Source organism: Tachypleus tridentatus, chromosome 6 (genome assembly GCF_004210375.1).
Source record: "Tachypleus tridentatus isolate NWPU-2018 chromosome 6, ASM421037v1, whole genome shotgun sequence".
In the NCBI taxonomy this organism is placed as follows: Eukaryota; Metazoa; Arthropoda; class Merostomata; order Xiphosura; family Limulidae; genus Tachypleus; species Tachypleus tridentatus.
This window is the reverse complement of record NC_134830.1, coordinates 111528872-111556302: the sequence shown is the minus strand read 5'-3', so window position 1 is coordinate 111556302 and position 27431 is coordinate 111528872. Positions and strand designations below refer to the sequence as shown.

At 34.6% G+C, this 27431-nt stretch overlaps 1 protein-coding gene across 1 annotated transcript in view; it reads left to right on the top strand.

The window, feature by feature from the left end:
• asun (integrator complex subunit 13 asun) overlaps positions 1-27431 on the top strand; it is a 49810-nt gene that overhangs the window by 7126 nt on the left and 15253 nt on the right. The window contains exons 4-10 of the mRNA XM_076506966.1: positions 791-993; positions 2232-2312; positions 4168-4264; positions 5663-5791; positions 7196-7280; positions 23880-23981; positions 27129-27218. Of these exons, the coding sequence (XP_076363081.1) occupies positions 791-993; positions 2232-2312; positions 4168-4264; positions 5663-5791; positions 7196-7280; positions 23880-23981; positions 27129-27218 (787 nt within the window). The remainder of the gene's footprint in view (positions 1-790; positions 994-2231; positions 2313-4167; positions 4265-5662; positions 5792-7195; positions 7281-23879; positions 23982-27128; positions 27219-27431) is intronic.

Here is a 27431-nt window from a genome sequence, read left to right as displayed (position 1 = left end):
TACTTGTATATATAACATACACACTGTTGTTTCATATGTTTTCACCTCCCAGTGGATTATTAGTGAGTCTTAAGGCATATAATGCTAAAAACTTGGTTTTGATACATGTGGTTGGCAAAGTACAGATAATTCATTGTGTAGCTTTGTGCTTAAACTCAGACAGATTTGTCTATTTTTATTCTGTCTAATAATGGCATGAAGAAATGTGGTCAAAACATATAGAAAATATCTTTTTTTTTCAGTAATAAATGTGGTTTAAATATTGTATTACTTTTAGTAATAAAAATAACTTAATATAAAATTGTTTGTAGAATATATTTGGTTTAGTGAGGCCTGAATGAAATAAAACAACAAAGCTATATTAACATTTATTTATATGTGAAAGTTAACCATTTGAGATTTGTTCCTTGAAATTGACAGTTGTATTGAGTGTTTATAATAATGAGCACAGTAGTTAAAATTTGTTAAACCCTATAGAGGGACCTTTCATTGAATAAGTACAGAATTTTAGTACTTTAAAATAAGTATACAATGTTGTGTGCCTATATTACATAACTGATGGTCTCAAAAAGAGAGAAAATTTTACTCCTTAAGACAATATAAATAAAAATTATTAAACCAATCAACTTAGATACTAGCCTGTAATGATGCTATACCAAATTGATCTTCACTATAGACCTACTGTAAAATTTACAGCTTCCATGAAAGAAGAGCTGTGTCAATGTGTGTGTGTGTGTGTGTACTACATTGAAAGTGTATGAATTCAGAAATGATGTACTGTTCTTTGCAGCTACTGGAGGCTTTAGCTGATATTGGAGTTCCTACCCAGCCCAGAAAGAAAGATGAATGTAGCATTATGCATGGCTTGACTGCTGCTATCAAGGCTCTGTGTGAGTGTAGTGAAGTACAGCATGAGAAAAGGACATCACTCACAGAAAGTGCTGGATCTGTTGTAAACCGAGGACGTGTGTTATGTATCACCTCAGTCAGAAGGTAGGTGTGTTTAGTTTTATAAATCATAGCATGTAGTGTAAAAAACTAGTCAACACTATTAACATGCAAAAATGCTGAGAGGGTTCAGTGAATCAGTTAACACGAGAATAACTACTTATCAAGAAATAAAATACATCTCTGAAAGGAGTGATGTTAAATTGAAATGTTTTTTTTAATTATTCTTCTAATAGTAACTTGTGTGTTCCAGCTAAAGTTTTTCTAATATTAACTTGAGTATATCAGTTAAGAATCTTCTGATATTGACTTGATTATTCCAATCAACAGTTTTCTAATTTTAGCCTGACTGTTCCAGTTAACAAACATTGCAAAGATTCTCATCTCTTATTCTGTAGGAACTCTTAAAAATTGTTAGGACAATGCAGTGAAAAACAAAATGTCTGTTGCTTTTATTACAAAACAGCATACTCTTATTTGGTAACATAATATAATTACAGCTGAGGTAGGGAAATAAGGAAAATAGAGTTAATTTCTATGCCCCCATCCACACTACCATAAAACAAAGTGAAGCTACTTAGTTTCCCTTTGTCTCACTTTTGTGAACACCAGATGGATGAATGGAATTTGACCAAACTTGTACAACATGTACTGTATAGTTTTAGACCTGATAAACCTTTGAAGCTTAAAGATGAAGGTCAGTCATACTGGAGGACTTAAAAATATGGTACAGCATTTGTGGAAGCATAGGTGTTTCAAACACAGCTTACACTTGCTGGATATATTAGAATTTCTGTTCGGGTGATAGCATGCGTTTTTTTATTGTTGTGTTTGAACATGCTTAATTTTATGGCTTATGAAATGAATGGTCTAGGGTTAAATCATTGTTAATTATCAGGTTAAATACATGCTTTTTCTGTACACACTTTTCTGGTATAAAAGTGAAATAATTCAGCATAATCTGATAAAGATTGAATGATAAAGCAAAACACTTCTCTAACATGGATTTTGAAATCTTCTATGAAGTGAGTGATATATTTTCTTCACTAAAAGTATTGTCTTTCAATTAATTCAAGTTGATAACTGCTTTGAAATGTGAGCTTGTAACATTTTATAATGAATGTGTAACAATGATAAGCTCTCATACTAATGAGTAGTAGTCCACAGAATTAGTTTTAACTTTCATATTTTGGAGAGTAAATAAATATTTCTCGTATATATTTAACATTATGCTACCTTTACAAACCAAAATTTTATTTCCCAATTTTGTATTTTTTATCTAGTGAATCCCATGTGCGGACACTTGAAAAGTGTTTTCTCGAAGCTCTGAATGAGCACAACAAACTGGCAGCCGGATCAGACAAGTGAGTATAAACTCAATACTAAAAAACATTTTACCCAGTTTCTAAACAATCATAAGAAGATCACTCAACTAAGTAAAATCTTGATTGTTGTGAAATCTTTTTGTTTTATTGTTAAAAAACAGTCAGTAAAGATATCAGAGAAGACAGTGATTTCTTAGGACTTATATAAATCTTCTTTTCTGTAATTAAAGTACAATAAGAAAAACTGGTTTGTGCATGCTTATTATTCTTAAATTAAACTAAATAGGCTCAGCATGGCTGGGTGATTAGGGTGCTCAGTTCATAATCTGAGGATCATGGGTTCAAATCCCTGTCACACCAAACATGCTCACACTTTCAGCTATGGGGACATTATAATGTTATAATCAATCCCACTATTTGTTGGTAAAAGAGTAGCCCAAAAGTTGTTAGTTGGTGGTGATGATTAGCTGCCTTCCCTCTAGTCTTACACAGTTGCTAAATTAGGGATGACTAGTGCAGATAGCCCTTATGCAGTTTTGTGTGAAATTTTAAAAACAAATAAACAATTAAATTTAAAAAAAGTATATGTATATGATTAGTACTTTGAAAACTTAAGTTGTGTTTAAACTTGTAAACAGCCTGAAATCATATGTGGGTCATTTGAAGTAAAACAATAGTTGGCAAACTAAAAAAAGAAAGGAAATAAATGAAAATGATGATGTGGGTAGAACTTCAGAAAGGGAAATTATCAATTTTATGTCACTGTCCTGGTCAATGATAATTTTATGCTTGGATAGTTTGAGATTTGTCTACAAACTTTTTCTACTTCTGCTTCATTTTCATGGATTTAGTGTTATTCTTTACTGGTTCATCTTCGTCTGTCTCTTCAGGTGTTTGGGGAAGAAGGACAGTGTGTGCAGCCTGAATGGCAGAGCACCTGAAAAACTTGAAAGTAACTGTTGATTATTTTTCTCTGTGCTACCAAACATTTCTAAAGAAATGAGGCAACATGTTGGTGTGAAGGTGTAGAACTTTGTGGCATAATGCTTCTGTAGTTACATGATGTCACAATGTGGTACTGGATGCACACAAACATTATATGCTGAATTTTGATTGATCAGTATTCTGATCTTATTACTGGATGATAGGTGGTAACTTAACTTGCATATTTAATTTTTGTGTAATGACATGATATGATGATTAGAGATTGTCATTGAAAGTAACACCCTATCAATGCATGTTGTTTGGTTGTTCAACTGGTAACTTTTTCATATTTCTTATTGGTAAGAAACTGTTTTATTCACCTGAGCATAAGGGAGATTAGAAGTTTTTGGGCACTGTATGGATTTTTGTCAGATGCTAACTAATAATGCCAGGAAATTTTGCAGCTGTTGTTTCTAATGAGATGCAACTTGGAAAACAAGAGTATGTACATTGCTCACAGAATTTGTGTTTGTAAACAGAAATAATAGAAAAACAAGTATACATCCAGTGTTTTTGATGCTTTAGCTGTATTAATGAAGAAAAAAAAAAATCAAACAAATTTTGTTATTAATTAATTGTCTTTTAGTTTTTCTGGGTTTTAATAATGAGAATATTATGTAAATTATACTAATCATCTTCATGGTACTAAATGCAGCTTTTATGCTGCACAGGGTAATCATAATTAATAAAAACTGACCCACAAACTGGAGCATTTGATCTGAAAGCTGGTGAAATGCACTGTAAGAAGGTACAGAATCTTTCATTATTATTCTTTTTGATAAATACACATTCAAAAATTTTAATTATTGTCATAGGAAAAAATTTTTTTTTCATACATGTGATTTGATAATACATCAATACTTAATAGACTTTATTGATTTATTTATATCTGTTCATGACATTATTGTAGTTTAATGCCAGTTCATCAGTGTGAATTCACCCTTATCCTCACCTTTCCAATTCCTACCTCTGAAGAATCAACAGTTCATCCAATACAGAGAAGAGAGGTAAAACTCTTTACCATATTGGAATACCTTTATGAATAATGTTTTTGGTGAATATATGGAAATTAAATGACACAAGCAGAGATTAATATTACCTGCAACTAACTGATTCACGGTATGAGCTGATTTTTTTAACTTGTAATATATAATACAAACAGTGGCTTTGTTTCTTAAGTGAATTTTACATCGTAACTTCTTACCTTGAAAAAAAATTGTTATTGCTGTACTACGGTTTTTCAGCGTCCAATTTGAGGAACATTTGTTACTGTATTTCACTGTGTCTTATTTTATGTTATTGGCCCTAATCTGTTTTAGCTTTTAGTATCTTTTTTATCAGTACTTACCAGGGACAGATTGGGAGCCTAAAATGGCTTGGGAAAATACTCATAAATCAGGATACTATATATAAATAGAAAGAGAGATGTACAATTAGTTAGTCAGTAGTACCAGGACAGTATAACCAGGTTGTCACCCCACTGGCCCAGACATTATATTTCCACTGGTAGTCCAATCCACCCTGGGTCTTACCCATGTCTCAAGCTCTATTGCTGTCAACTTCTCATTAAATCAAGCTAACTACATGTCAGAGTTGAATATTAACCCATAAATAAATAAAGCTCATTTTGCACTTATAATGGTTAGAATATGTTTGTTCATCAGTTAGGTGCTTGTACTGTTGGAAGAATTTTTTAATGTAATCGTAATAAGATATTAATATATTCTATGGTCAACATAGAAGATTTACGTTAATTCTAAATCAATATACTAAGATAACATTGAATAATAATTCTCATAATAAAGTTATGCAGTAATATGAAGTTAAAAAAAAACCAAAAACATCCAGTTATGTTATAAAGATTTTGCTGTTTCATGTAATTATATCTCAGTGAACTCCATAAAAATGAGTAATGTTTTTAATAATTTTCATTTGATGCACAGTGACGTTTTAACACTGTGGAATTATTTTAGCATGTTTCAGTACAGAGTAATATATAACTTTAATTGAATGTGGATTTTATGAAAGTTTTCAGGGTGTTTAATGATAAACAAAAAAATATGACATTTCATCTACATTTGCATGAACTCACTGCTTCTAGTGACCTAACTAGAAAATTACCTTTTTCACCTTTTTGCAATGAGTAAATAATCAGTTGTAACTTAATGTAAACAGAAGAACATAGACATATAGAAACAACCAGGCACTAGTGTGACAAGTCAAACTTTTCAGCTTTTATATAGTAGCATCACGTTAATTTTATGAGATGTTTGTTTATACTTACTCATAAATGGCTTATTTTTCTTTCTTCATAAGTTTGTATTTTTCTTTGTCTTTTGCTTTTTGATTACTGTTATCTAGCGTGCTTTCATAAGTTGTGCTGGTAATAATCTTGTCTTATTCAGCTCTCTCCAGTACTGACCACCGAAGTGTATATGTCAAAAGCTGGACGCTTCCTTGCAGCCACACTGTGTTACCTTGTCCAGAGACATTTTAATCTAGCATCCACTACTGTGACAGGCATTCCTATGAAGGTAATACCAAGGACTTTAGACTGCCTCCTTGATTAATCATGACAGAATTAAAAAAAAAAAAAAACGCCAGTTTAAATGAACTAATAGCACTTGTCATTTGGAATAGTGACTTTTTTCTCATTAAGCAAATTTAATTATTTAAACATAGTTGAATTCAGTTTTATTTGTCAATAAGATTGCTTTAACTTAGAGATGCATTAAATAAAGTTTTGTATAGTTATATATATTATATTACCACTCTATTACTGGCAGTTTTATTTGGTACACCTCAATTCTTATTGAGAATACATTCCATGCTCATGTGATTATTAGTTCACTTATATTGATTTTAGCCTTTTCTTTTTTCAAGCACATACTACTTTTATTAATTAAGTTCATTTATTCCTAAGCATCATTTACTATTTAACCTGTCCTAAGTCATTTTATCAAGTAAATTACTGTAATGTGGAAAAATGCAAAAACAAGCTCTACAATTTTTATTCAAACAAGAGTGGTGCTACCAATAATTGGCAGTGAATGCTTTTGTCTAGATGCCTTTCCTCCAATCAGTCAGTTCAAGGTTAGGGATGGCTATACATTGTAAAGATTTATGGTAAATTCTGAAACAAACTGTGTGTAACCTATTGCAGCATCTGTGGAGTTAAACAAAATTTATCAACTTGTTTATTGTTCCTCAGATATAGTATGTCTCTTAGTCGGACAGTGGTAAGTCTTTGGATTTACAATGCTAAAATTAGAGGTTTGATTTCCCTTGGTGGACACATAAAATACCCAGTGTGGTTTTGATGTAACAAAACACAAGATATATTCTTAACTAATGAAATACCTTTCACACATCAAGCCCCTAAACTGTTTTCATAAAACTTTGAAGAGCTTTCTCTCGACTTGAGTAATTGTTGAAGTGTACAAAAGATATTCCTCTTCACTCACTGATTTCCATGTATTCAAAAGTAAAGGTGATCCATGTTATATTTTTACTTGTACTTACAAGGAACTTTGTGATAGTAACCGTTGCATCACTTGTGTATGTATAAGAGTTACATAAGATCGTAACGTGGTATTACAAAACTACCAAGTGACACAAGTGTTTGTGATCAAATGAAATAGTTGTCTTGTGTTTTGAATCTACTTTAGCAGATGTTCAGTTTGCTTCATTTCTAGGAACTTATTGAATTTATATTGGGTAATAAGTTAATTTTCAAAACTGTATTTGAAAAATTTAGTTGATACAGATTCGTATTTTTAATGGTATGCACCTTATTTACTTACTTGATCAGTATAGTTATATCTTTAAGATCACATGGCCAGTGTAACAACCTTTAGTATGTGTAATAGTTTACATTAGAATATTTTCTAAGACTGAAGAGTAAATAGTTTTTATTTTATTTAAAAATGTTTCATCAGGAAGAACAGAATGCCAAATCTTCAGCAAATTATGATGTGGAACTTCTTCATCCAGTAGGTGCCCATTCTGAATTCTTCAAAACTGGTATGTTTAATAGTAAATAAAAATAACAGGGAACAAAGAAAATTATATAACACATTTAATTACTTTCGAATGTCTTGTGACATTAAGTTTGAAAATCAATTTCTCTGTGAAGGGACTAGACGAAGTTAAAAGAACATGCATCTTGCTTCTGACTAGAATGTGACCTTGTTATGCATAAAGAAATAACTGGTGTTTTTTAACAGTTATTAAAAAACTGTTATTTTTGGTATAAAAAAGGTGGTATAAAACACCTTTCCTTAACTGGTGTTATTTCTTTTAACCTTTTATTTTTTAAGAATACCTTACTTCACTACCCTGAAATTATTGCATATAACCAGTACAAGCAACTTAAAATTTATTGCTCAGCATCAGATGAGTTTATGGAAATGCAAGTGTGATTTTCTTGTCTTATCTATCAAAATATTATATGCATGATTACTTATAAAACATTATGACTGCCTTTTCATAACTCTGTATGACAACATTAACCCTTTCTCTCCAGGTATCATTTAACATGAATACCAAAAAGTTTTAATGTCTTGCATTCAAAATTTTATTAAACTACTTTTTGTGTTTGCATTATACTTATTAATATGGCATAAAATATTAGCTGATAATCATATTATAATAGTATACAAGTCTTAAGTTCTTAATTCTATAAGGATTTTTCTTTTTGATCATGAGCTTCCATTCTTGGTGTGGATTCTGGTGTGTGATGAGGGGTCTCCTAGAGAAGGTTCTATAATTTTAGTTTATCTTCTCTAGGATTTAAACATCCACCCACTGTTTACTGTGAGTGGTGACCCATGAAGGGGTGGAGAGGATCCTTGTAATTGAGGATCCAAACCTTAACACACCATTTTGGCCTTGAATTCCTGTAGACGGGTGGCCCCCCAGGGTCAGTCAGCCAGTCTACTTGGGTTAGGGTCAACCAAGTACAAGTGTTGGACATTCTTAACAGGTGTTGTGAATATTTTGTTTGACACTGGTGTTTGAGTGTAGTGGTCATGAAACCAAGACATTGCTGCAATGTCTTTGTTTGGCTTCTTGGTGTGGATTTCTGTACATGGTGAGGGGCCTCCCAGAGAAAGTTATGTTTTCTCAGTTCTCTCAGTTTAGCTCCTCTGGGATCTAAACATCTACCCACGTGTTTGCCATGCATGTCAACCTGTGAACAGGAGGAGAGGATCCAACTCTAATACACCACCTTCCTTTTGAATTCCTGTATATGGGTGGCCTTGAGGTGCTTCCCCCAGGGTCATTCCACTGGTCCACATGAGCTAGGGTTAACCAAGTATCAGTATTGGACATTTTCAATTGGTGTGGACATTGTATCTGATGTTGGTGTTTGGGTATAGTGCTCATGAAACTCTAGCATATGAGTGGCCTTGAGGTGCTCCCCCCCAGGGTCATTCCACTGGTCCACATGGGCTAGGTTTAACCAAGTACCAGTATTGGACATTTTCAATGGGTGTAGACATTGTATCTGATGTTGGTGTTTGGGTATAGTGCTCATGAAACTCTAGCATTGCTGCAGTGTCCTTGTTTGGCACTGTAATGCACTCCCTCATAGGGTTTCATATTGGGTGGGGTTAGTGAGCACTGAAACATTTTTCCTTTCTTATGAATCCCCCAATCACTTTTTTTTTTCAATTTGAAAAAAACAGACTATTGGTAAACAACCATATCTTGAAGATTCTGAACAGCAATCTTCAACTTATTCAACACCTGTACCTCATTACCTAATATTACATTCTTTATCAGACAAATCTTTAAGGTAGATGTGTTCAATTTTTATTCAAAAGGGACTAGAGGGACTTGCTGGCTCTCCTAAGCCAGTCAAAAAGCTATATTCTGGGGACATCTTGGTGGAAACATTTACTCCAAAACAGAGTGAACTCCTATTGCATTCAAAGACCATGCAAAGGTTAATCCCCATGCTACTTTGAATTTGGCACAAGGAGTTATTATTGAGAGGGATTTGAAGAAGATCCCCAACTCAGAGATTCTTGTTGGTTTCTCCACCCAAGGAGTTTCTGCAGTAAAATTTATCTCCACCTGCAAAGATGAAATTATGATGCTGACTAGTGTCCTAATTTTGACATTTACATCACCACATCCACCTGCTACAATCAAAGTGGGTTATCTAAATTGCAAGGTTTGGTCATGTATTCCAAACCCTCTCAAATTTTTCCAGTGTTAGCAGTTCTGTCACTCAAATAAATCATGTTGTGGTTCCTTGGCATTTGCTGATTTTTGTGGCAAGGACCATGATGCCTACGAGTGTGACCCTGATTTGCTAATTGTAGTGGCTCTCACCCCTCTTACTTTTATTCTTGCCCTAGTTAGGTGGAGGAAAAAGAGGTACAGCATTTGAAAACAGTTCACAACATTTCTTACCCCAAGGCTCGAAAATTACTGTTCACCACTCCATCTTGGATGTATACTGCTGCACTCCATTCCGCTGTTACAGTGAGAGCACCTACAGATCTCTTCTTATCACTAATAGAGTTGTTTTCAAACCATGTGAAGAAGCTTTTGCCCACCTTGGTTGAGAGAGATGACAAGTTAACATCAAAACCTATCTTTATCTCCACCATTCTTTCCAGTGGTTCCCAGGAACCACTTCCCCGTGGCTCTGGCTTCTGGTGTTTCTACGGGTCCATCTTCTTCTTCATCTTTCAATAGAAACCTGCCCAGTCAACCCAGGACACAATCCATGGAGGTTTGATAGTCCTTCTAGTAAAGAGAAACAACGTGGTCAAAACAAAAGACTCTCCATCAAATTCTCCTTTGCATAACTAAAAAATGGTCACTTTAACAGAGTGAAACTGTCAAAGTTTCTATACTAATTTAGATGTCATTAAAGCACTGATTGATCCTTACCATCCTTTGTTTTTTCCTTAAGGAAATATTTCTGAAACCTCCTGATACAGTCACCTTTCGACAGTTTTCTTTGTATAGAAATGACAAGTTATGTGATGGAAGAGCGGTACTGCTAGTTGATCGACATGTGCTTACCTTATCTTTGCCATTTGATACACTCTTGGAGGCTATAGCCATCCATGTTTCCTTGGGTCATACTGTCACTGTTTGTTCTCTCTATCTGAAGAGACCTATGATCAGTCAGGCCTTGATGTTCTCATTAAACAGTGGGGACTTTAGTGGACATAATTCCCTCTGGGGTAATGCTCATATTGATGGGGAGGGGTCGTTCTGTAGAGTGTATGCTTTCAGATCATAACCTTTCTTCAGTACTAGCCCCTTGGTGTGGATTCCTGTACGTGGTGAGGGGACCTCTAGGGAAGGTTCTGTTCTTTCAGTTTACCTACTCTGGAATCTAAACACCCACCCACATGCTTGCTGTGAGTGGTCACCTGTGAAGGGGTGGAGAGGAACCTTGAATTTCTGTAGAAGGGTGTCCCTCCAAGGTCAATCAGTCGGTCTACTTGGGATAGGGTCAACCAAGTACAAGTGTTGGACATTCTCAACAGGTGTTGTGAATATTTTGTCTGACACTGGTGTTCGGGTATAGTGCTCACGAAACCTTGACGTCGCTGCAATGACCTTATACGACACTGTTGTGCATCCCCTCATAGGGCTCCATGGTAGGGTGGGGTCAGTGGGCATCAAAATATTCTATTTTGTTATGGATACCCGTCAAATAAAAAAAAATAAACAAGCATGACAACATAGAGAAAAATCTGACTACTGGTAAATGACCACGCATTGATGACTGTATGGTCAAACTCACAACTTGAATTTGTCCTGCAATTTTTAATTATACATACTTTAGCTGAAAAACCCTTATGGCACATATCTCCATTTTTTATTCAGAAGGGTTTGGAAGGGTTTGCTGGCTCTCCTAAATCAGTAAAAAAGTTAGTCTGGGGACATTTTAGTGTAAACATCTTCATCACAACATTCCAAACTCCTCTTGAAATCACAGGCCATTGGAGATATACCCATTGAGGTTACTCCTCATTCTACTTTGAATTCTTCCAGAGGAGTTATAGTTGAGATTAATTTAAAGACCATTCCTGAGTTATCGTTCATCGGAGGTTTCATCACCAAAGATGTTACAGCCATGCGCCAAATTTTTACCTACAAAGATGGGATTATGGAGCTGACAAATGTTCTAATATTAACATTTACAACATCACGTCCTCTCACCACAATCAAGGCAAGATATCTGAATTGTAAGGTACAATCTTATATTCCTAACCCTGTTAGATGTTTTCATTGTCAACGATTTGGTCATTCAAAAACATCTTGCTGTGGTTCCTCGACATGTGCCCATTATGCTGGTAAAGACCATGATGCTTTTGAATGCCAACTAGAACTGCATTGTATTAACTGTAATGGTCCACATCCTTCCTATTTTACTTCTTGCCCTAAACAGGTAGAAGAGAAAGAAGTATAATGTCTAAAGACAGTTCACAATATTACTTACCTAGAGGCTTGGAAATTACTATTCCCATTTCCATCTCAGACTTATGCTGCTGTAATCCGTTCCACAACTACGGTAGGAGTCCGGACAGACTTTTCCAAGCCTTCTACAGAATCCTTAACAGTGCATCTTAATCTAGCACCCTCCAAAATAAAAAAGTTAACAAATCAATATCTACTTCTACCTCTGTCCCTACCACATCTTCCAATTATTGCCCACCTTCACCCTTCACCTTGTTCAAGCCCAAGTGTTTCCATGGGATCTTTCTCTCTTTACAACCCAAAAATTAAACAGATCATTCATTCATGCCCTCAATCACTAGAAAATGTGCCTACAAACACCGACCTGTCTATCTGATCAACAGCATAATCAATAGAGGGTGACATACCAGCATCCAGTAAAGAAAAAAAATGTGGTTGCAAGCAGAAGGTCTCTTTGCCATATTCTCTTCCAAAATAAATAAAAATGGCCATGCTAATCCAATGGAACTGTCAAGGTTTTCAATCAAATGTGAATGACATCAAGGATTTGATTGACTTTTATCATCCCAAATGTCTTTCTTTGCAGGAAACATTTTTAAAACCTCCTAATACAGTAACAATTTGACAATACTCCTTATACCAAAATGACAGGTCATGTGTAGGACAAGGACATGGGGGAGTAGCACTGCTGGAGTAGCATGTACCCACCCAGTCCTTGTCATTGAATATGCCCTTGGCTGTAGCCATCCATATCTCCTTGGGTTGTACCATCACTGTTTGCTCTTTGTACCTTACCCCTGGAAAAAATTATAATCAATCAGACCTTGATGCCCTCATTGAGCAACTACCAATCCCCTTTTTTAATTTTGGGGGATCTTAATGGGCATAATTCCCTCTGGGGTGGTTCTAGCATTGATGTGAGGGATCATGCTATAGAGCAAATTATCTTGAATCAGAACCTGTCTCTCTTCAATACTGGCTCTTACACTTATTTTCATGCACCCAGTCAGCCATTTACTGCTATAGATCTTTCTGTCTGTTCCCCTTCACTTTTCACTTGCTTTTCTTGGGAGGTTGACGTCAATCCACGGGGTAGTGATAATTTTCCTATCATTTTAAGAAAGATAGGCCATGGTGAAAGTGGTGGTGCCTCAGTGGAAGTTGAGCCAGGCTGACTGTCTCTCTTTCAATGCTGTCTAGGAACACAATCCTGTCATCTTATGTAAATCATCGATAGATGATTGTGTAGCAGCAGTAATTAACTATATTGTCCAAGCAGCTAATCAGTGCATCCCCAAAACCTCAACATCTTTCCCATGGCATCCCCACCCTTGGTGGAATTCTACTTGTTCTATAACATGAAAAGCTCAGAAACGTGCTTGGGATAAATTTCGTAGATATCCTACTCTTACAAACCATATTGCATTTCAGTAAGCTCCTGCACAGGTTTGGCAAGTTAGATGTCAAAGCCAGAAGGAATCTTGGATTAAATATACCTCCAGCATTTTTTCAACCACCAGTTCAAAAGTCATATGGGACAAGTTCTGTAAGGTGAGTGGACAGCATACTTCTGCCCCCTCTCTATCTTAATATTCAATGGTTGTGAAGTTGCTGATGCTCAGAGCATTGCCAATACTTGAATGTTTCTCTCATGTATCTAGCTCTTCAAACTCATACCCTTCTTAGCTATTAAAACACAAGTTCAACATCTGCCTCTTTCCTTTTCAACTGATCATCCCTATGAATACAATCGCTCTCTTACACTGATGGAACTCAAACTTGTTCTTCATCAGTCTGGCTATACATCAGTTGGACCTGATGATATACATTATGAGATGTTGTGCCACCTTTCTCCTGTCTCTCTTACTATTCTACTGGCCGTCTTTAACCAGATATGGCAGGAGAATGTCTTTCCTGATGCTTGACATCGAGCTATTGCACTCCCTATTCTTAAACCTGGGAAGTATCCAATTATTCCTTCAAATTACCATCCAATTGCTTGAATGAGTTTTCTTAGTAAGATTTTAGAGAGGATGATTAATGCTCATTTTGTTTGGTTCCTTGAATCAAACAACCTTCTCTCACCCATTCAGTGTAGATTCTGAAGACAACGCTCCATGATAGGCCACTTAATTCACCTTGAAAAATCAGTCAGAGAAGCCTTTTTGAAGTATCAACATCTTTTTTTTTTAGAGAAAGCTTAGGATACAACATGGAGATATGGCATCTTGCGAGACCTTCACTTGCAGGAATTGCGTGGCAATTTGCCACTTTTTATTAAGCTATTTTAATGAACCACCATTTCCAGGTCCATGTGGGCTCAACACTTTCCCATTTTTTCCCACAGGAACTTGGAGTCCCTCAGGGCTGTGTTCTGAGTGTCACACTTTTCATTATAAAGATTTATGCCATCAGTGAACAGCTACCCCCTACAGTTGCAAATGGTCTTTTTGTTGATGAATTTCACATCTCATATCAGTTATCAAACATGAGGTTTATTGAGCAGCAGCTACAAACTGCGATCAATCACATACTTAAGTGGATCACAGCAAATGGTTTTCAACTTTATCTCTATAAAACTGTTTGTGTACATTTCTGCCACCAAGGGGTTATTCATCCAGATCCAGAACTTTGTATTGATGATGTTGTACTTCCTGTTGTTCTTGAGGCAAAGTTCTTTGGTCTTATATTTGACTGTAAATTAAACTTTATTTACCATATCAAGCAACTTTGTGTCAAATGTATAAGAGCACTGAATATCCTCCGTGTCCTCTCTTCCACCTCTTGGGGGAGCTGTTCGATACTCCATGCTTAAAATTTGTCGTGCTTTTATCCAATCCAAACTTGACTATGGGTCTGTGGTTTATGGTTCTGCCAGAACCTCAGCACTGAAAATGCTGGATCCTATCCACCATCAGGGTCTTCAGCTTTGCACTGGAGCTTTTCGTACTTCTTCAGTCCAAAGTTTATACATGGAGTCCCATGAACCCCTTCTGTATATTTGCTGCTTGCAACTGTCTCTTATGTATGCTTCCACATTTTGCTCTTTACCACAGCATCCTATGTGGGGTTGTGTTTTCCATCCTCAGTGGGCCACACTTTTTATAATAGAAAATCTGCCATTGTTCCTTTTAGCCTTCATATCCAGGCACAATCAGAAAAATTGGATTTATCTTTGAATAGCATAGCACCACCATGGCTAATTACTGTACCCAACTGTGATCTATCATTGAGTCATTTGAGGAAGGCAGATACTCCTGATTGGAAATATCACTCTTTATTTGCTGAACATTTTTCAAACGATTCATCCATTCCCATATATACAGATGGTTCAAAATCGGGTGACTCTGTAGGCTCTGCCATGGTTTGTTACAGTTCAGTTGCAGCACACAGAATCTCCTCTACAGTTTCTGTGTTCAGTGCTGAATTGTATACCATTTCTCTTGCCCTAAATTATATTGAAACTATGCGATATACGAATTGTATGATCTATACTGATTAACTCAGCTGTTTCTTGGCCCTGACATCATTCCATGTTAGTTCCCACCCTATTCTTATCAATATCCAAAACAAATTGGCCCATCTCTTTCTATCATCTGTCTCTGTCCGGTTTTTTGGATACCAGGTCATGTTGGTATTCGTGGGAATGAGCTAGGTGACAGAGCAGCAAAGTTCATCTGCTCTGGCTCTATTGCCACCGTACCTGTTCCATACATATACTGTAATCCAGTTATCAAAACCCAACTGTGTACACCAGTTGGCAGTTGACTTGTAGTGAGCAACGAAATAATAAGCTTTTTCAAATCAAGCCTTCTTTAGCTCTTTGGCCATCTTGTTTCTGTAAAGATCAAAGGGAGGAAGTTGTTTTGGCTAGGCTATGCATTGGTCACAATTTTTTAACTCACCACCTCTGATGCCCCAATGTGTGGTCTGTGTGGCACTCAGGTTACAATCATACATGTTTTATTATTGTGCTGTCATTACAACCAAGAACGAAACCACCATGTTTAAACATATTTTTAAGGTAGGTTTGCCCTTGACATTAGCCATTGTCATAGGTGATACTGCTTACCTCTCCAATGTTTTTGCATTTTTAAGAGCCATTGGTCTTTTTTAACTTAATTTAAGGTTTTTTTGGACTATATACTGTTTTAGCATGATTTATTTTATACATTTTAATTTTTATTTTGACCTGAACTCAAGGCTGGAAAGGCCAACCTCAGGCGACTTACAGAAAGTTTGAACTGAATGCTTCAGTCTTCCTGGTGAGTCTTAATTTTACATATTTTTACCTTAATTTCCATATACCATTATAGTATACTACATCTTGTTTAGCACAAATAGCCTAATAGCTTTGTGCCTATGAAAATGAAATACCTACCTACCTACTTCTTCAGTACTAGTACTTGTATCTCTTTTCATGTACCTAGTCAGTCTTTTACTGCTATTACTCTCATCTGCTATCCTTTACTTTTCTCTCATTTTTCATTCCCTCAGGTTGAGGGATTGTCAGTGATCCATTGGGCAGTGATCATATTCCTATCATATTGAGGGAGACTGGCCATGGTCATGCCATCCAACCCATGTGCCAACTGGCCCTATTTCACTGCTCTCTCGAAACTTGATCCTGCCATCATCTGTAAACCATCAATAGACAACTGTGTGGTAGAAGTAACTGACTGTATTGTCAGAGCAGCTACTCAATCTATTCCTAAAACCTCGACACATTTCCCATGGTGTCCTCATCCATGGTGGAATCTTGCCTGCCACATAGCACAAGTAGCTCAAAAACAAGCATGAGATACCTTTTATAGATATCCCACACTTTCAAACCACATCGCTTTCCAGTGGACCTGTGCACATGCTCAGCTGGTAGTTTGTCAGAGCCAGAAGAAATCTTGGATTAAGTTCACAACTGGCATCTCTTCTACCACCAGTTCCAAAGCCATATGGAACAAGATTTGGAAGTATACTTCTGTGCCCCCCTCACTCTTGCTCTCTGAAGGCAAGGAAGTTGCTGATACCCAGCACATCGCTAATACTCTTGGTAAAAGCTTTTCTCATGCATCTAGCACTTCTGCCTCATCCCCTGTCTTCTTAGCCATCAAGACTCAGGCAGAGTGATCACTTCTTTCCTTTCAGGCTAATTGTCTCTATGAATATAATTGCCCCTTTACAGTGGTGGAACTGAAGCTTGCTCTTCATTGGTCTGGCGGTACGTTGGTTGGAGCTGATGATATATAATCCAAGATGCTGCACCATCTCTCTCCTGCTTCTCTCGGTATTCTTCTGATTGTTTTTAACCAGATCTGGCAGGAGAATATTTTTTCTGATGCTTGGCACCATGCTTGTGTCCTCCATTTTTTTAAGCCTGGGAAGGATCTCAAGATTCCTTCAAGCTACTGTCTTATTGCTTTGACGAGCTGTCTCTTTAAGATCTTAAATTGGAAGGTTAATGCTCCCCCTTTTTTTGGTTTCTCAAATGAAACAACCTTCTCTCACCCACTCAGTGTGTGTGTTTTGATGACAGCACTCTCCCGTGGACCAACTGATTCAACTTGAAACATCAATCAGGGAAGTCTTTCTCAAGTGACAACATTTTATTTCTATACTTTTTGACCATGAGAAAGCTTATGATACTACGTGGAGGTATATCATCATGCTAGACCTTCACTCATACTTGTTGTGTGGCCATTTGCCCATTTTTATTAAACATTTTTTAATGGACTAGCAATTCCAAGTCCATGTGGGTTTGACACTTTCCTGTTCTTTCCCACAAGAACTTGGAGTCCCTCAAGGCTGTGTTTTGAATATCACACATTTCATTATAAAGATTAATATCATCAGTGGACAACTCCCCCTAGAGCTGCAAGCAGTCTCTAAGTCAATAAGTTCCACCTCTCATGTCAGTTGTTAAGTATAGGTTTACTGAGCAGCAGCTACAGACTGTCCTCAATCATTTACTGAAGGGGACCGCAGCAAAAGGTTTTATCTTTTCTCCATCTAAAATCATTTGCATACACTTCTGCTGCCAATGGGGTATTCACCATGATCCTGAGCTCTGTCTCAGAGAAGTTGTGCTTACCATTGTCCCTGAGGCAAAGTTCTTGGGGCTCATCTTTTACCATAAGCTGACTTTTATCCCACACGTCAAACAGCTACGTGTTAAGTATACAAGGGCACTGAACATCCTTCATGTCCTTTCTTCTACCTCTTGCAGAGTGGACTGATGTTCTGTCCTAAAAATCCATCATGCTCTCATTCAACTAAAACTGGACTATGGGTCACTGGTCTATGACTCTGCCAGAACCTTGGCCTTGAAGGTGCTGGACCCCATTCATCATCATGGACTTTGGCTCTTCATCTGGGCTTTCTGCACTTACCTAGTCCAGAACTTGTGCTCAGAGTCTCATGAACCTCCTCTACGCCTTCGCCATTGGCAACTGTCTTTACTGTATGCTTCAAAACTCAGATCCTTACCACAGCATCCTGCCTGGCATTGTGTTTTCCTTCCTGAGTAGGCCATTCTTTTTCAGAACAGAACTGATGATCTGCCATTGCTCCTTTTGGCTTTCATATCCATGCACAGTTGGATGAATTGGGTATGTCCTTGGATAGCATTGCTGTATCCACTGGTCAGCCCATCCCACCATGTCTTGTTATAATTCCCAAATGTGACCTTTCTTTGAGTCATCTGAAGAAGGCAGATACTCCAGATTGAAAGTATCAAACATCTTTTGAACTATCCTCCCATTTCTATTTATATGAATAGTTTGAACTCGGATGGCTCTGTAGGCTCTGCCATGGTTTGTTGTGGTTTGATGGTCCCATACAGGATCCACTCTACAGTTTTTGTGTTCACTGCCAAAGTGTATGCCATTTCTCTTGCCTTGGATCACATAAAAGCTATGCAGCACATGAACTGTACTATGTATACAGATTCACTTAGCTCTCTACTGGCCCTTGAATTGCTTCACGTTATTTCTCACCCTATTTTTGTCAATATTCACAACTGACTGGCTTCTTTCTCTTTATCATCCATTTCTCTCAAGTTCTTCTGGATACCGGACCACATTGGTATTTATGGAAACGAGCTCACTGACACCACAGCTAAGTCTGTTTGCTCTGGTGCTATCATGGCTGTGCTTGTCCCATACATGAACTATGGTCTTGTGTTCAAGGCTCAGCTCTGTGCCAATTGGCAGTTGTCTTGAAGTGAACAACATGATAACAAGCTTTTCCAGATACAATCTTCTATTGGACTGGCCATCTTCTTCCGTGAGGATCAGAAGGAGGAAGTTGCTCTGGCTAGGCTACGTGTTGGTCACAGTTTTTAACTTGTCATTTTCTTTTAGCTTGAACTGGTGCACCAATGTGTGGCCTGTGTGACACTCAAGTCACAGTATCCCACATTTTACTGTCATGCCATTGTTGCAACCATGAGATACAGCAGCATTTTCGACATATTTTTACCATGGGTTCATCGTTGACGTTGGACAATGTCATTGGTGATGGTGATATTGTCCATCTCAGTTGTGTTTTTACATTTTTAAGGGTCTTTAGCCTTTTTAACTCTAGTTTTTAATTCAAAAATTGCACTCTTTTGTTTTAACATGGTTCCTTTTTACATATTTCAGTAATTTTATTTTTATTTTTTTCCCAGTTGTATGATGCAGATAGCCTAGTTGCTTTGCTCCAATAAATGCCAACCAACCAATAATGAACTTTCTGTGGTGTTACACAGTAACACATTCTCTCTAGACATCTTCCCTTCTCTATTTTACCCACCACCACTTCATAATGTATGAAATTAAATGTAAATTGCTCCATGTGATATTGTCATTGATCATACTAACCATTTTCATAGTCTTCAGTTTTGTTTGCTAACATATATATAATTAGAAAATCACACACCTACCTGTTACATCGTCTTTTATAGGCTTAATTAATAGTCCTCTTTTACATTCAATTATATATTATATATTACTTCTAACCTAGGTTATCATCTGTCAAATGGCATTGTATAACATAGTGTTCTGAACAGATAAGCATCAATTTCACTCTTTATAATCAATTACTAAATTAATAACTAGCTTGAATGAATTTGTAATGGCTTTTGTCTCAGTCAGAAACCCAGAAAAATTGTGAGAATTAGGGAAAATTGTCTGCATTTTGCACATTTATTAGTCTATATTCATTGGTGCATTATTTGACTAAATAAAAAATATATTGTGCACTACCACCATTAATATAGTAGTTTGGGTATAATCAAAAACAAGAAAAAGAATATTGGGTAAGTAATTTTGTTTTTCATGTTTATTCTTTTTTTATTATCAGAAATGTAACTAAAATGTTAAAATAGGAATCTTTTTAGGGTAGTGAACCAATTCATTACAGGTTGGGTGGAATCCCCCAGCTCATAACTGCAAAAGTATCTATTAGATATTATACTATGATTTTTTATAACATCTGCATATGCTTACAAATTTTTGCAGGTTATTTGTAAATGTTGCAAGACTTTAGTGCACAAAATATCAAATTTATGAATTAAGTATAAAGATATTTCAATTAAAGATTTTCTCACAAAACATAAAGAGTAATTTTAATTTTAAGATTAAAAAAAATACTTTAATGCATCAGAAGATTTTCAGATTTCACAACTAAAATCTTTATAACCTCCAGATAATCATCATTTGTTTTTTTAAAGGAACTTTATATTTTAATTCATTTTATGCTCACTATTTAATGAGAATCTCTGTACGTGCTTTTAAATAAGTAATTTGATTTTCTAATTTGTACAAAACTGTGGGCTTTGTATTTTGATGTCAGAAATATCTAATTTGAACAAGTGTTGCATTCAGCTTACCATGTAATACATGAAAATCAATGTTTAGGTATGTAATTTTTTTAAAGATTTACTTTTCAGTTAAGAAAGTAACTAATTTATAATATGAAAACTTGAATTATCATCTACAGTTTGATACCAAGCTTAATGGCATAAATTATTATAATAGTATAAATAGGCCTTTGACTTGTGACATGCTGCAATAGGGTTAAGATTAGATTATGTAAAATGAATAGTAATAATATTATAATAAAAATGTTTCATGAGGCATGCAAGTAAGTAGAATGTAGGTGATGCAATTTAACCATGTAACGTGAGCTGCACATGCCCTAAGTGATTTTTTAACATCTTATGGCATGAATAATAGTTAGACATGGTTCAAAAGGCAATAAAATAATACAATTTAATTATAAACAGTTGCATACTGTTACAAGCTTAAAGCTACTTAGGATACACTATTGTAGTTTCGTGTTACAACTTGAAATCACTCTAGAAATAAATAAAGGGTAATTTAAATTTCAGTTTCTTTTTTCTTTGGTGGTTGCGAGGATCCCATTTTGAGTTAGGGTAGAGAGAGTAACAGATAAAATATAAAGTTTTACTGAAATAAAAGCTTGAAATGAATTTTGGAAGTTTTATGGATTATACAAAGGAAATTTGAGAATTTTGGGATAGGGAAAAGTATTTTTAATATTACAATGAAACTTGCTTTGCACAAAGACTATTCAAAACAAATACTCAATGTATTCATGTAGAAGTATTTATTTTAATAAAAGTACTTCACTAAAAATATTTTTTGTGTGTGAAAGATTATAATGTTAACTGAAAAACTGTCAAATTTTCTTAAAATATATACACTATATTGAAAGTTGGAAGAATTATATTTATGAAGACTTAAATGAGTAAAAAGAGGTCACATGGTTGGTCTAATTGATGGAGTCTGAGTTGAGAGAGTTTACACCCTTAAAATCTGTCTGATTTTTAAATATAAAAAGAAGTAATAAGTAATTCTTGAATATATATTATCTGTTACTACTGATTTTGAGTTCATTTTTATTTTAAGATTATTTTAATTTTTAGTAAAATCGTGCACATTTTTAACACTAACTTTATGCCTAAGCCTTTGGAATAACAGTAAATATTGATTTGTTGAAGTACTTATACTGTGGGAAGTACTTTTGTACTTTTAAAACACTTTGTTTATTTTGCAAACTGATAAAACAAATGTGAGTGAACTTTTGACTAGTGTTGACTGTGGTAAGCTTAAAGGAGTATTTTTATTGTATATATGTATAGATAAACACACAACTTCTGATTGATCATTCAGTAATACACTCATTATTTGGAGAACTTTAATTTAAAATATCTCTTTAACCATTGGTTATTAGGGTGCTAGTATATGTAGTATACACATGCATTGTTCTCTCCATGCAACATGGGAACACTTTAAACAAAAGAACAAAATTTTAAATCTTATATAACATTCTCTAACCTCTGTTATTCAAATAGTAACTAAAAGTATGATTTTTATACTTTTCTTATTTAAGTTTGTTTAATATATTCTATGGCCACTTTTGTGCATAGGTTTCATAAAATAAGTAAAAACCTTCAGTGGTTAAAAATGCACTATAATTTATTGTATGAAGTTGAAAGTAAAACATACAACTTAAAAATCCTGTGCAGTTTCAAACTGCACATGTTTTGGTGGAAAGTTTTTAATTTATATTTTTCTTTTAACTTTATACAAAAAGTTATTGTGCATTTATGACCATTGAATTTTTGTACTTACTTTATGAAGTTGCTTTGCATTTCAAACATACATGAAGATCATAGTTTTGTATATACCTATCATGTACGAAGCTAATAATAAAATATGAAAAAAGTGAAATATATTTGATACTTGAAATAGTCCCGAACATAGTAATTGTTTAATGAAGTTTAAAAACTTTTGTTACATCTCTTTAAGGTTGATATTGTTTAACTAAACTTTAGGTTATGAAATTTATACTGAGGGCTTTGTTTTCTTTTATTTTTTGGATTGTACTATTGTTATGTCATAATAATTTTTTCTTTCTGAATTACACATCACCTTTATCATTATAAAGTGCAGTTTAACATAACTTCAGCCTTATATGTGTATGTATGTGTGTGTGTGTGTGTGTGTGTGTGTGTGTATCCAAGTTTTATTGGATCTCAATTATTGTTGTACATATAGTGCCTTATGCTTCCAAAACATAATCTGTATATTGGTGGTTATTGTGACATTATCTCATTATAAGATTGATGGTATTTTTTAAGAAATCTTAACCACATAATCACTGTAACCAGTACAGAAAGATTTAATTGTAACATCAGTTTTTCAAAAGAAATTAATCAAATAAAATTGTATTGTTTTGATTATATGTCAGTGAAGGAAATGTATGGTACCTCTGGTAGTAGTATAAGGAACCTCAAACATAAAACCACTAGCTAATTAAGATTTAGTTTATAGACATTTAAAATGTAGAAATATTACACAAATGTAATTCTGTAAATTTAGAAAAAAAACATGGTTTTAGGATACCTTGCAGTGTTGGTAAATTCAGATTTAATATCTATATACAAACTAGAAAAGTGTAGGGAGCTAGTTGCTTAATAAAGATATTTATATATATATACAATTTTGTATCTAATGGAGAATAGTTTAAATTTTAACACCGTTTATTTGCTATGCATATAAAAATAGTTAAAAAGTATCAATGAACAGTGGAGTGTTTTTAATTTTATACATTTCAAATATAAGATTTTTTTTGAATTTAATAAGTATGTTTTCATTGATCACATCTATGTTTGTGAATATATGAACTAACTGCTGATGTATAATTTGTAATTTATATGGTTTACTATTATCAGCTGACTCTGATATGTTGTGTGTCATATGTCAGATGGAACAGTTGCAAATTGTTTGGTAAACCAACCTAAATGGGTTTGTTTTTCATTACTCTTTTCTCTTTAAAGTAAATGTAATGAATTCTAATGTGAATAATTTGCAAACTGTACATGTGTGTTTTTATGGAAAATTTCTAGAATTTTGAAGAACCAAGGATGAGATATAGATAACCTGTTTCTTTTTTCAAGAGCATGAACAAACAAAATCATTCTCAGTTATCATTGCTGTTAATTCCTACCTCTAATTTTTGGTGACTAGGGAAGATTCATAAAGTTGGGATTAGGAAGGCAAAATAAACTAGTGCTCTTAGTTTCTTATGTATAATGATTTTAGTCTGTAAGGACTAATTTAGGTAATTTCAATCTTCTAAGTGCCAACCTTGCTGTTTGTTTAGGCTTTGCAAACACAGAAGGAGCACATGTGAAAACTGTAAAAGAGGGTCTAGAGTATGACTCTGTTATCCTGAAGTGGTGTACCCCAAGACCAAGTACTGTAGGTACGTACATTGTTTGTTCATGGAGTGTAGAGCACTTTTTTTAAAAATAAATAATGTAGTATACATTTAATTATGTTTATTGAAGAACTCTCTGTGTTACAAAGTAAATTGGCTAATACTTTCTTTTGCAAAAAGTAAGAAAACTAAATCACTAAGAACTATACTAAGCATTATATACTTCAGTTTGCTATAAAACAGTGTGAATAAGTCTTAACTGATACTTTATTGTAATCTGGCTACTAATAGTGACTCTTACCACTGGAAAAACTAGCAGATTGATAAGACTTGGCTCTTTTCAATGATGTGTGCATGCATGTATATGTAGTATACAAATACTACATGACTTACTCTCCTGTATTGTATATTTTCCATTTAAAAGCATTAAATGTTTCCAAGTTTTGATTTGGAACATCTGAAACCGAAGTAAGATCATGCATTAAATTCAGCTAGCTTGGAATGCTAATGTTGTGTAGCTTGACTGGTCAGATAACTTATCTCCTGTTTCAAAGGATAAATATGACCTTACCTTCTAGGAACAGCAGCAGTTTTTTTGGTTTTTTTCTCTGTATCAAAGCCAAGAGTTGTCTTTGTATTATGGCTCCTTCTCTCTGCTGATTTTGTATACTACTTTATTCTACCCATTTAAATGCAGTTTACCTCTCTTGATGCACTTACACTTATTTTATTTGCAGTAGCCTTACTATTATCCATTTTTCAGTAACCATAGACTTCACTGAAATAGTTTATTTTTGTATTCACTGCAGCATACATATGTAAGTGCATTGTTTTAATTAAATGCATTTTAGTCCTGAAACTTGAAAGAAAGTGCTTCAAAGGTTTTGACATAACTACCAATTGACATGATATGAAAATTCTTTTTTATCTAAAGGTAAAAGATCATCACCATAAAGCTTCTCTTGTACACACATTTTATGATAATCTTCTTTGAATATAAAAGAACAAGGTTCTTACAATTTTTTTTTAATTTTTCAATTACCTCAGGGCATTAAATTGTCTAGACCAAGGTCTACCCAGATTTCTCAACACAAGGGTCCTCCAGAATATTCTGCATCATGACTAAAGCCCCAACTCAATGAATGTATTGTACTGAGAAACTTTACAGTATTGTGTATTTGCTAGGTGACCCACTGCTCTGACACTTTCCAATGCGCCCCCTCCCCCAGTTTGGGAACTTGTTGTTTAGAATGTGAATGCAATTACCAAAGCTTACTCATTTATAAGCAGAATCCAGAAGTGCTTAAGTTACAATACCCTTCAGTATATATAAATTTTTCTCTCCTTTCCTGGAAGCAAGGTTAGCTTTTTGAAATATCTACAACAAATAATAAGTCACACTGACAGCATAGAAGATGAATTTAGATAATTATAGATGTAGAGCTGTTAGTTAATCACAATTTCAAAATAAACTGTGACACATTAGCTTCTGATATAATAAATTCTGAGAAGTTTGAATGCCAAAAAGATGCTTGGTAACCTTTTGAAAACAATTCTCCGGAAAGACGTGAATCCAGTTTCTTGTAAAATAAATTTATTTTGCAGAAATATAAAAATACACTCTCCCAGTACCTGTTTCTATCCCTCCAAACATACTTTTGGCTGTGGGAGCATTATACTGTGTAGGCCAATTCTAGTATTTATTGGAAAATAAGTAGTCCATGAGTTGGCAATGGGTAGTGTTGACTAGCTGTCTTTCTTCCAATCTGTCAGTGCTAAATTAGGGATGGCATGTGTAGGTAGCCTGTATGTAGCTTTGTGCAAATTTCAAAATATACCAAATACACCAAACCAAACACCTGAAATTACCAATGTTGAGTTCAGCTACTGAGAATTCCATATGTCCTATTCTGGTGTTTGTGTAATTCTGTTTGCATGAACAATGTGTGTATGTAAAATTTAAAAAAATTACAAAAATGAAACCCATTTAGTGTTTTTAAAATGATCTACTGTCATAGAAATATTTGTAAGATACGTAGTCTGTTGATTAGTGATAGAATAATCCAGCATAAGGCTGTTAAACAAGTATACATGTATGCCTTGGTTACTGACTTGTAAATTAAAATGGAAAATTATTTAGTTTTGTATTTATAGCTCTGGACAGCAGCTGCTTGTTGTAGAAACACAAGTGTAGACAGTGACATTCCAAAAGTCTTCTGCTTTTGTTTTCAGAAAATGAAAAAAAGACTTTCAAAACATTGTCCTCTACACTTGTGTTTGTAAAATGTGCAGTTTCCATGCATTCAACCAAGTTTCATCAAAATTGGAAACTTTTGAAGTTGGCAGGTGGTTTAATCATTACATTTCAAATTTCATTCTTCACTTTACTATGAAGATGATAATTTACACTTTTCTTGAGAACAGGATTGTGGATTTATATCCTGCTCCTCTGTTACCTTTCACACTTTGAAATTGCTTAGGATTGTTTAACTTATCATGTAGTTTTCCCCTACTCTGGAGTGCAGAAAGGGCTGGCATTTATCACATGTGAACTAAACACCACTAAGTATTAATGCAGAAGTGGAAAAAAACTCAAAATCTAAATGAGTGGTATAAGGCACAATATAGTATCTTCCTAAAAAGCAATATACATTTATTGAGAATACATTTTGTAAGATGTGTGTGCTGAAATGATGACTATAATTATGTCTGTTCAAGTAAATAAAGTTTAAAAATTATTTTCAGTACAAGTCAATAAAGCCACATAAAGAAAGTGCAATATCTTTTTTGGATTTGGAAACATGATAATTTCTGTTATTTTAAACCTTGCAGAGCATAAATAAAGTCAAAATAGTCCACTTTAGGGAAGAGGGATAATTTTTTACCAAACTAATCATATATTGTGATGAACAAGTTAATATATCAACATAAAAAAACAATGTATTATTATTAAACTATAAATAATTGTAACTTTTTTACATATTGTTGTTTAACACTCCCTCTAGAGGCTCATTAGTAAACCTGATAGTTTATAATGCTAAAATTATCATCCATGGTGAGCAGAGCAGGGACAGTCCATTGTGTAGCTTTGTACTTTAAATTGAACAAACGTTACTTTTTGAGTATTGAGGCTGATACTATTTGTAATGGTAGAGATACATTGTGATATACAGAAATATTTTTTTCTGTTAGACCTTCAATACTGTACAGCAGCTCATCGTATTACTCCTGTTGAAGTGAATAGTCGGCCATCGTCGTGTCTCACAAACTTTCTGCTCAGTGGTAAGCCAAAAATATACGTGTTGCTAAACTTATGTTACTAAAAGACAGAATGATTTTTAATATTCTGATCTTGCATAAACAGTGAATGGACTGCATTGTAGTATTAAGCATGGTTGATTTTGTAATACTTTTTAAATGTTTAAATGAGTCTGTGTTTCATATTATGATGATTTACATATTTTTTATGTAATATTGTTTACTGTTCTTCTGCAT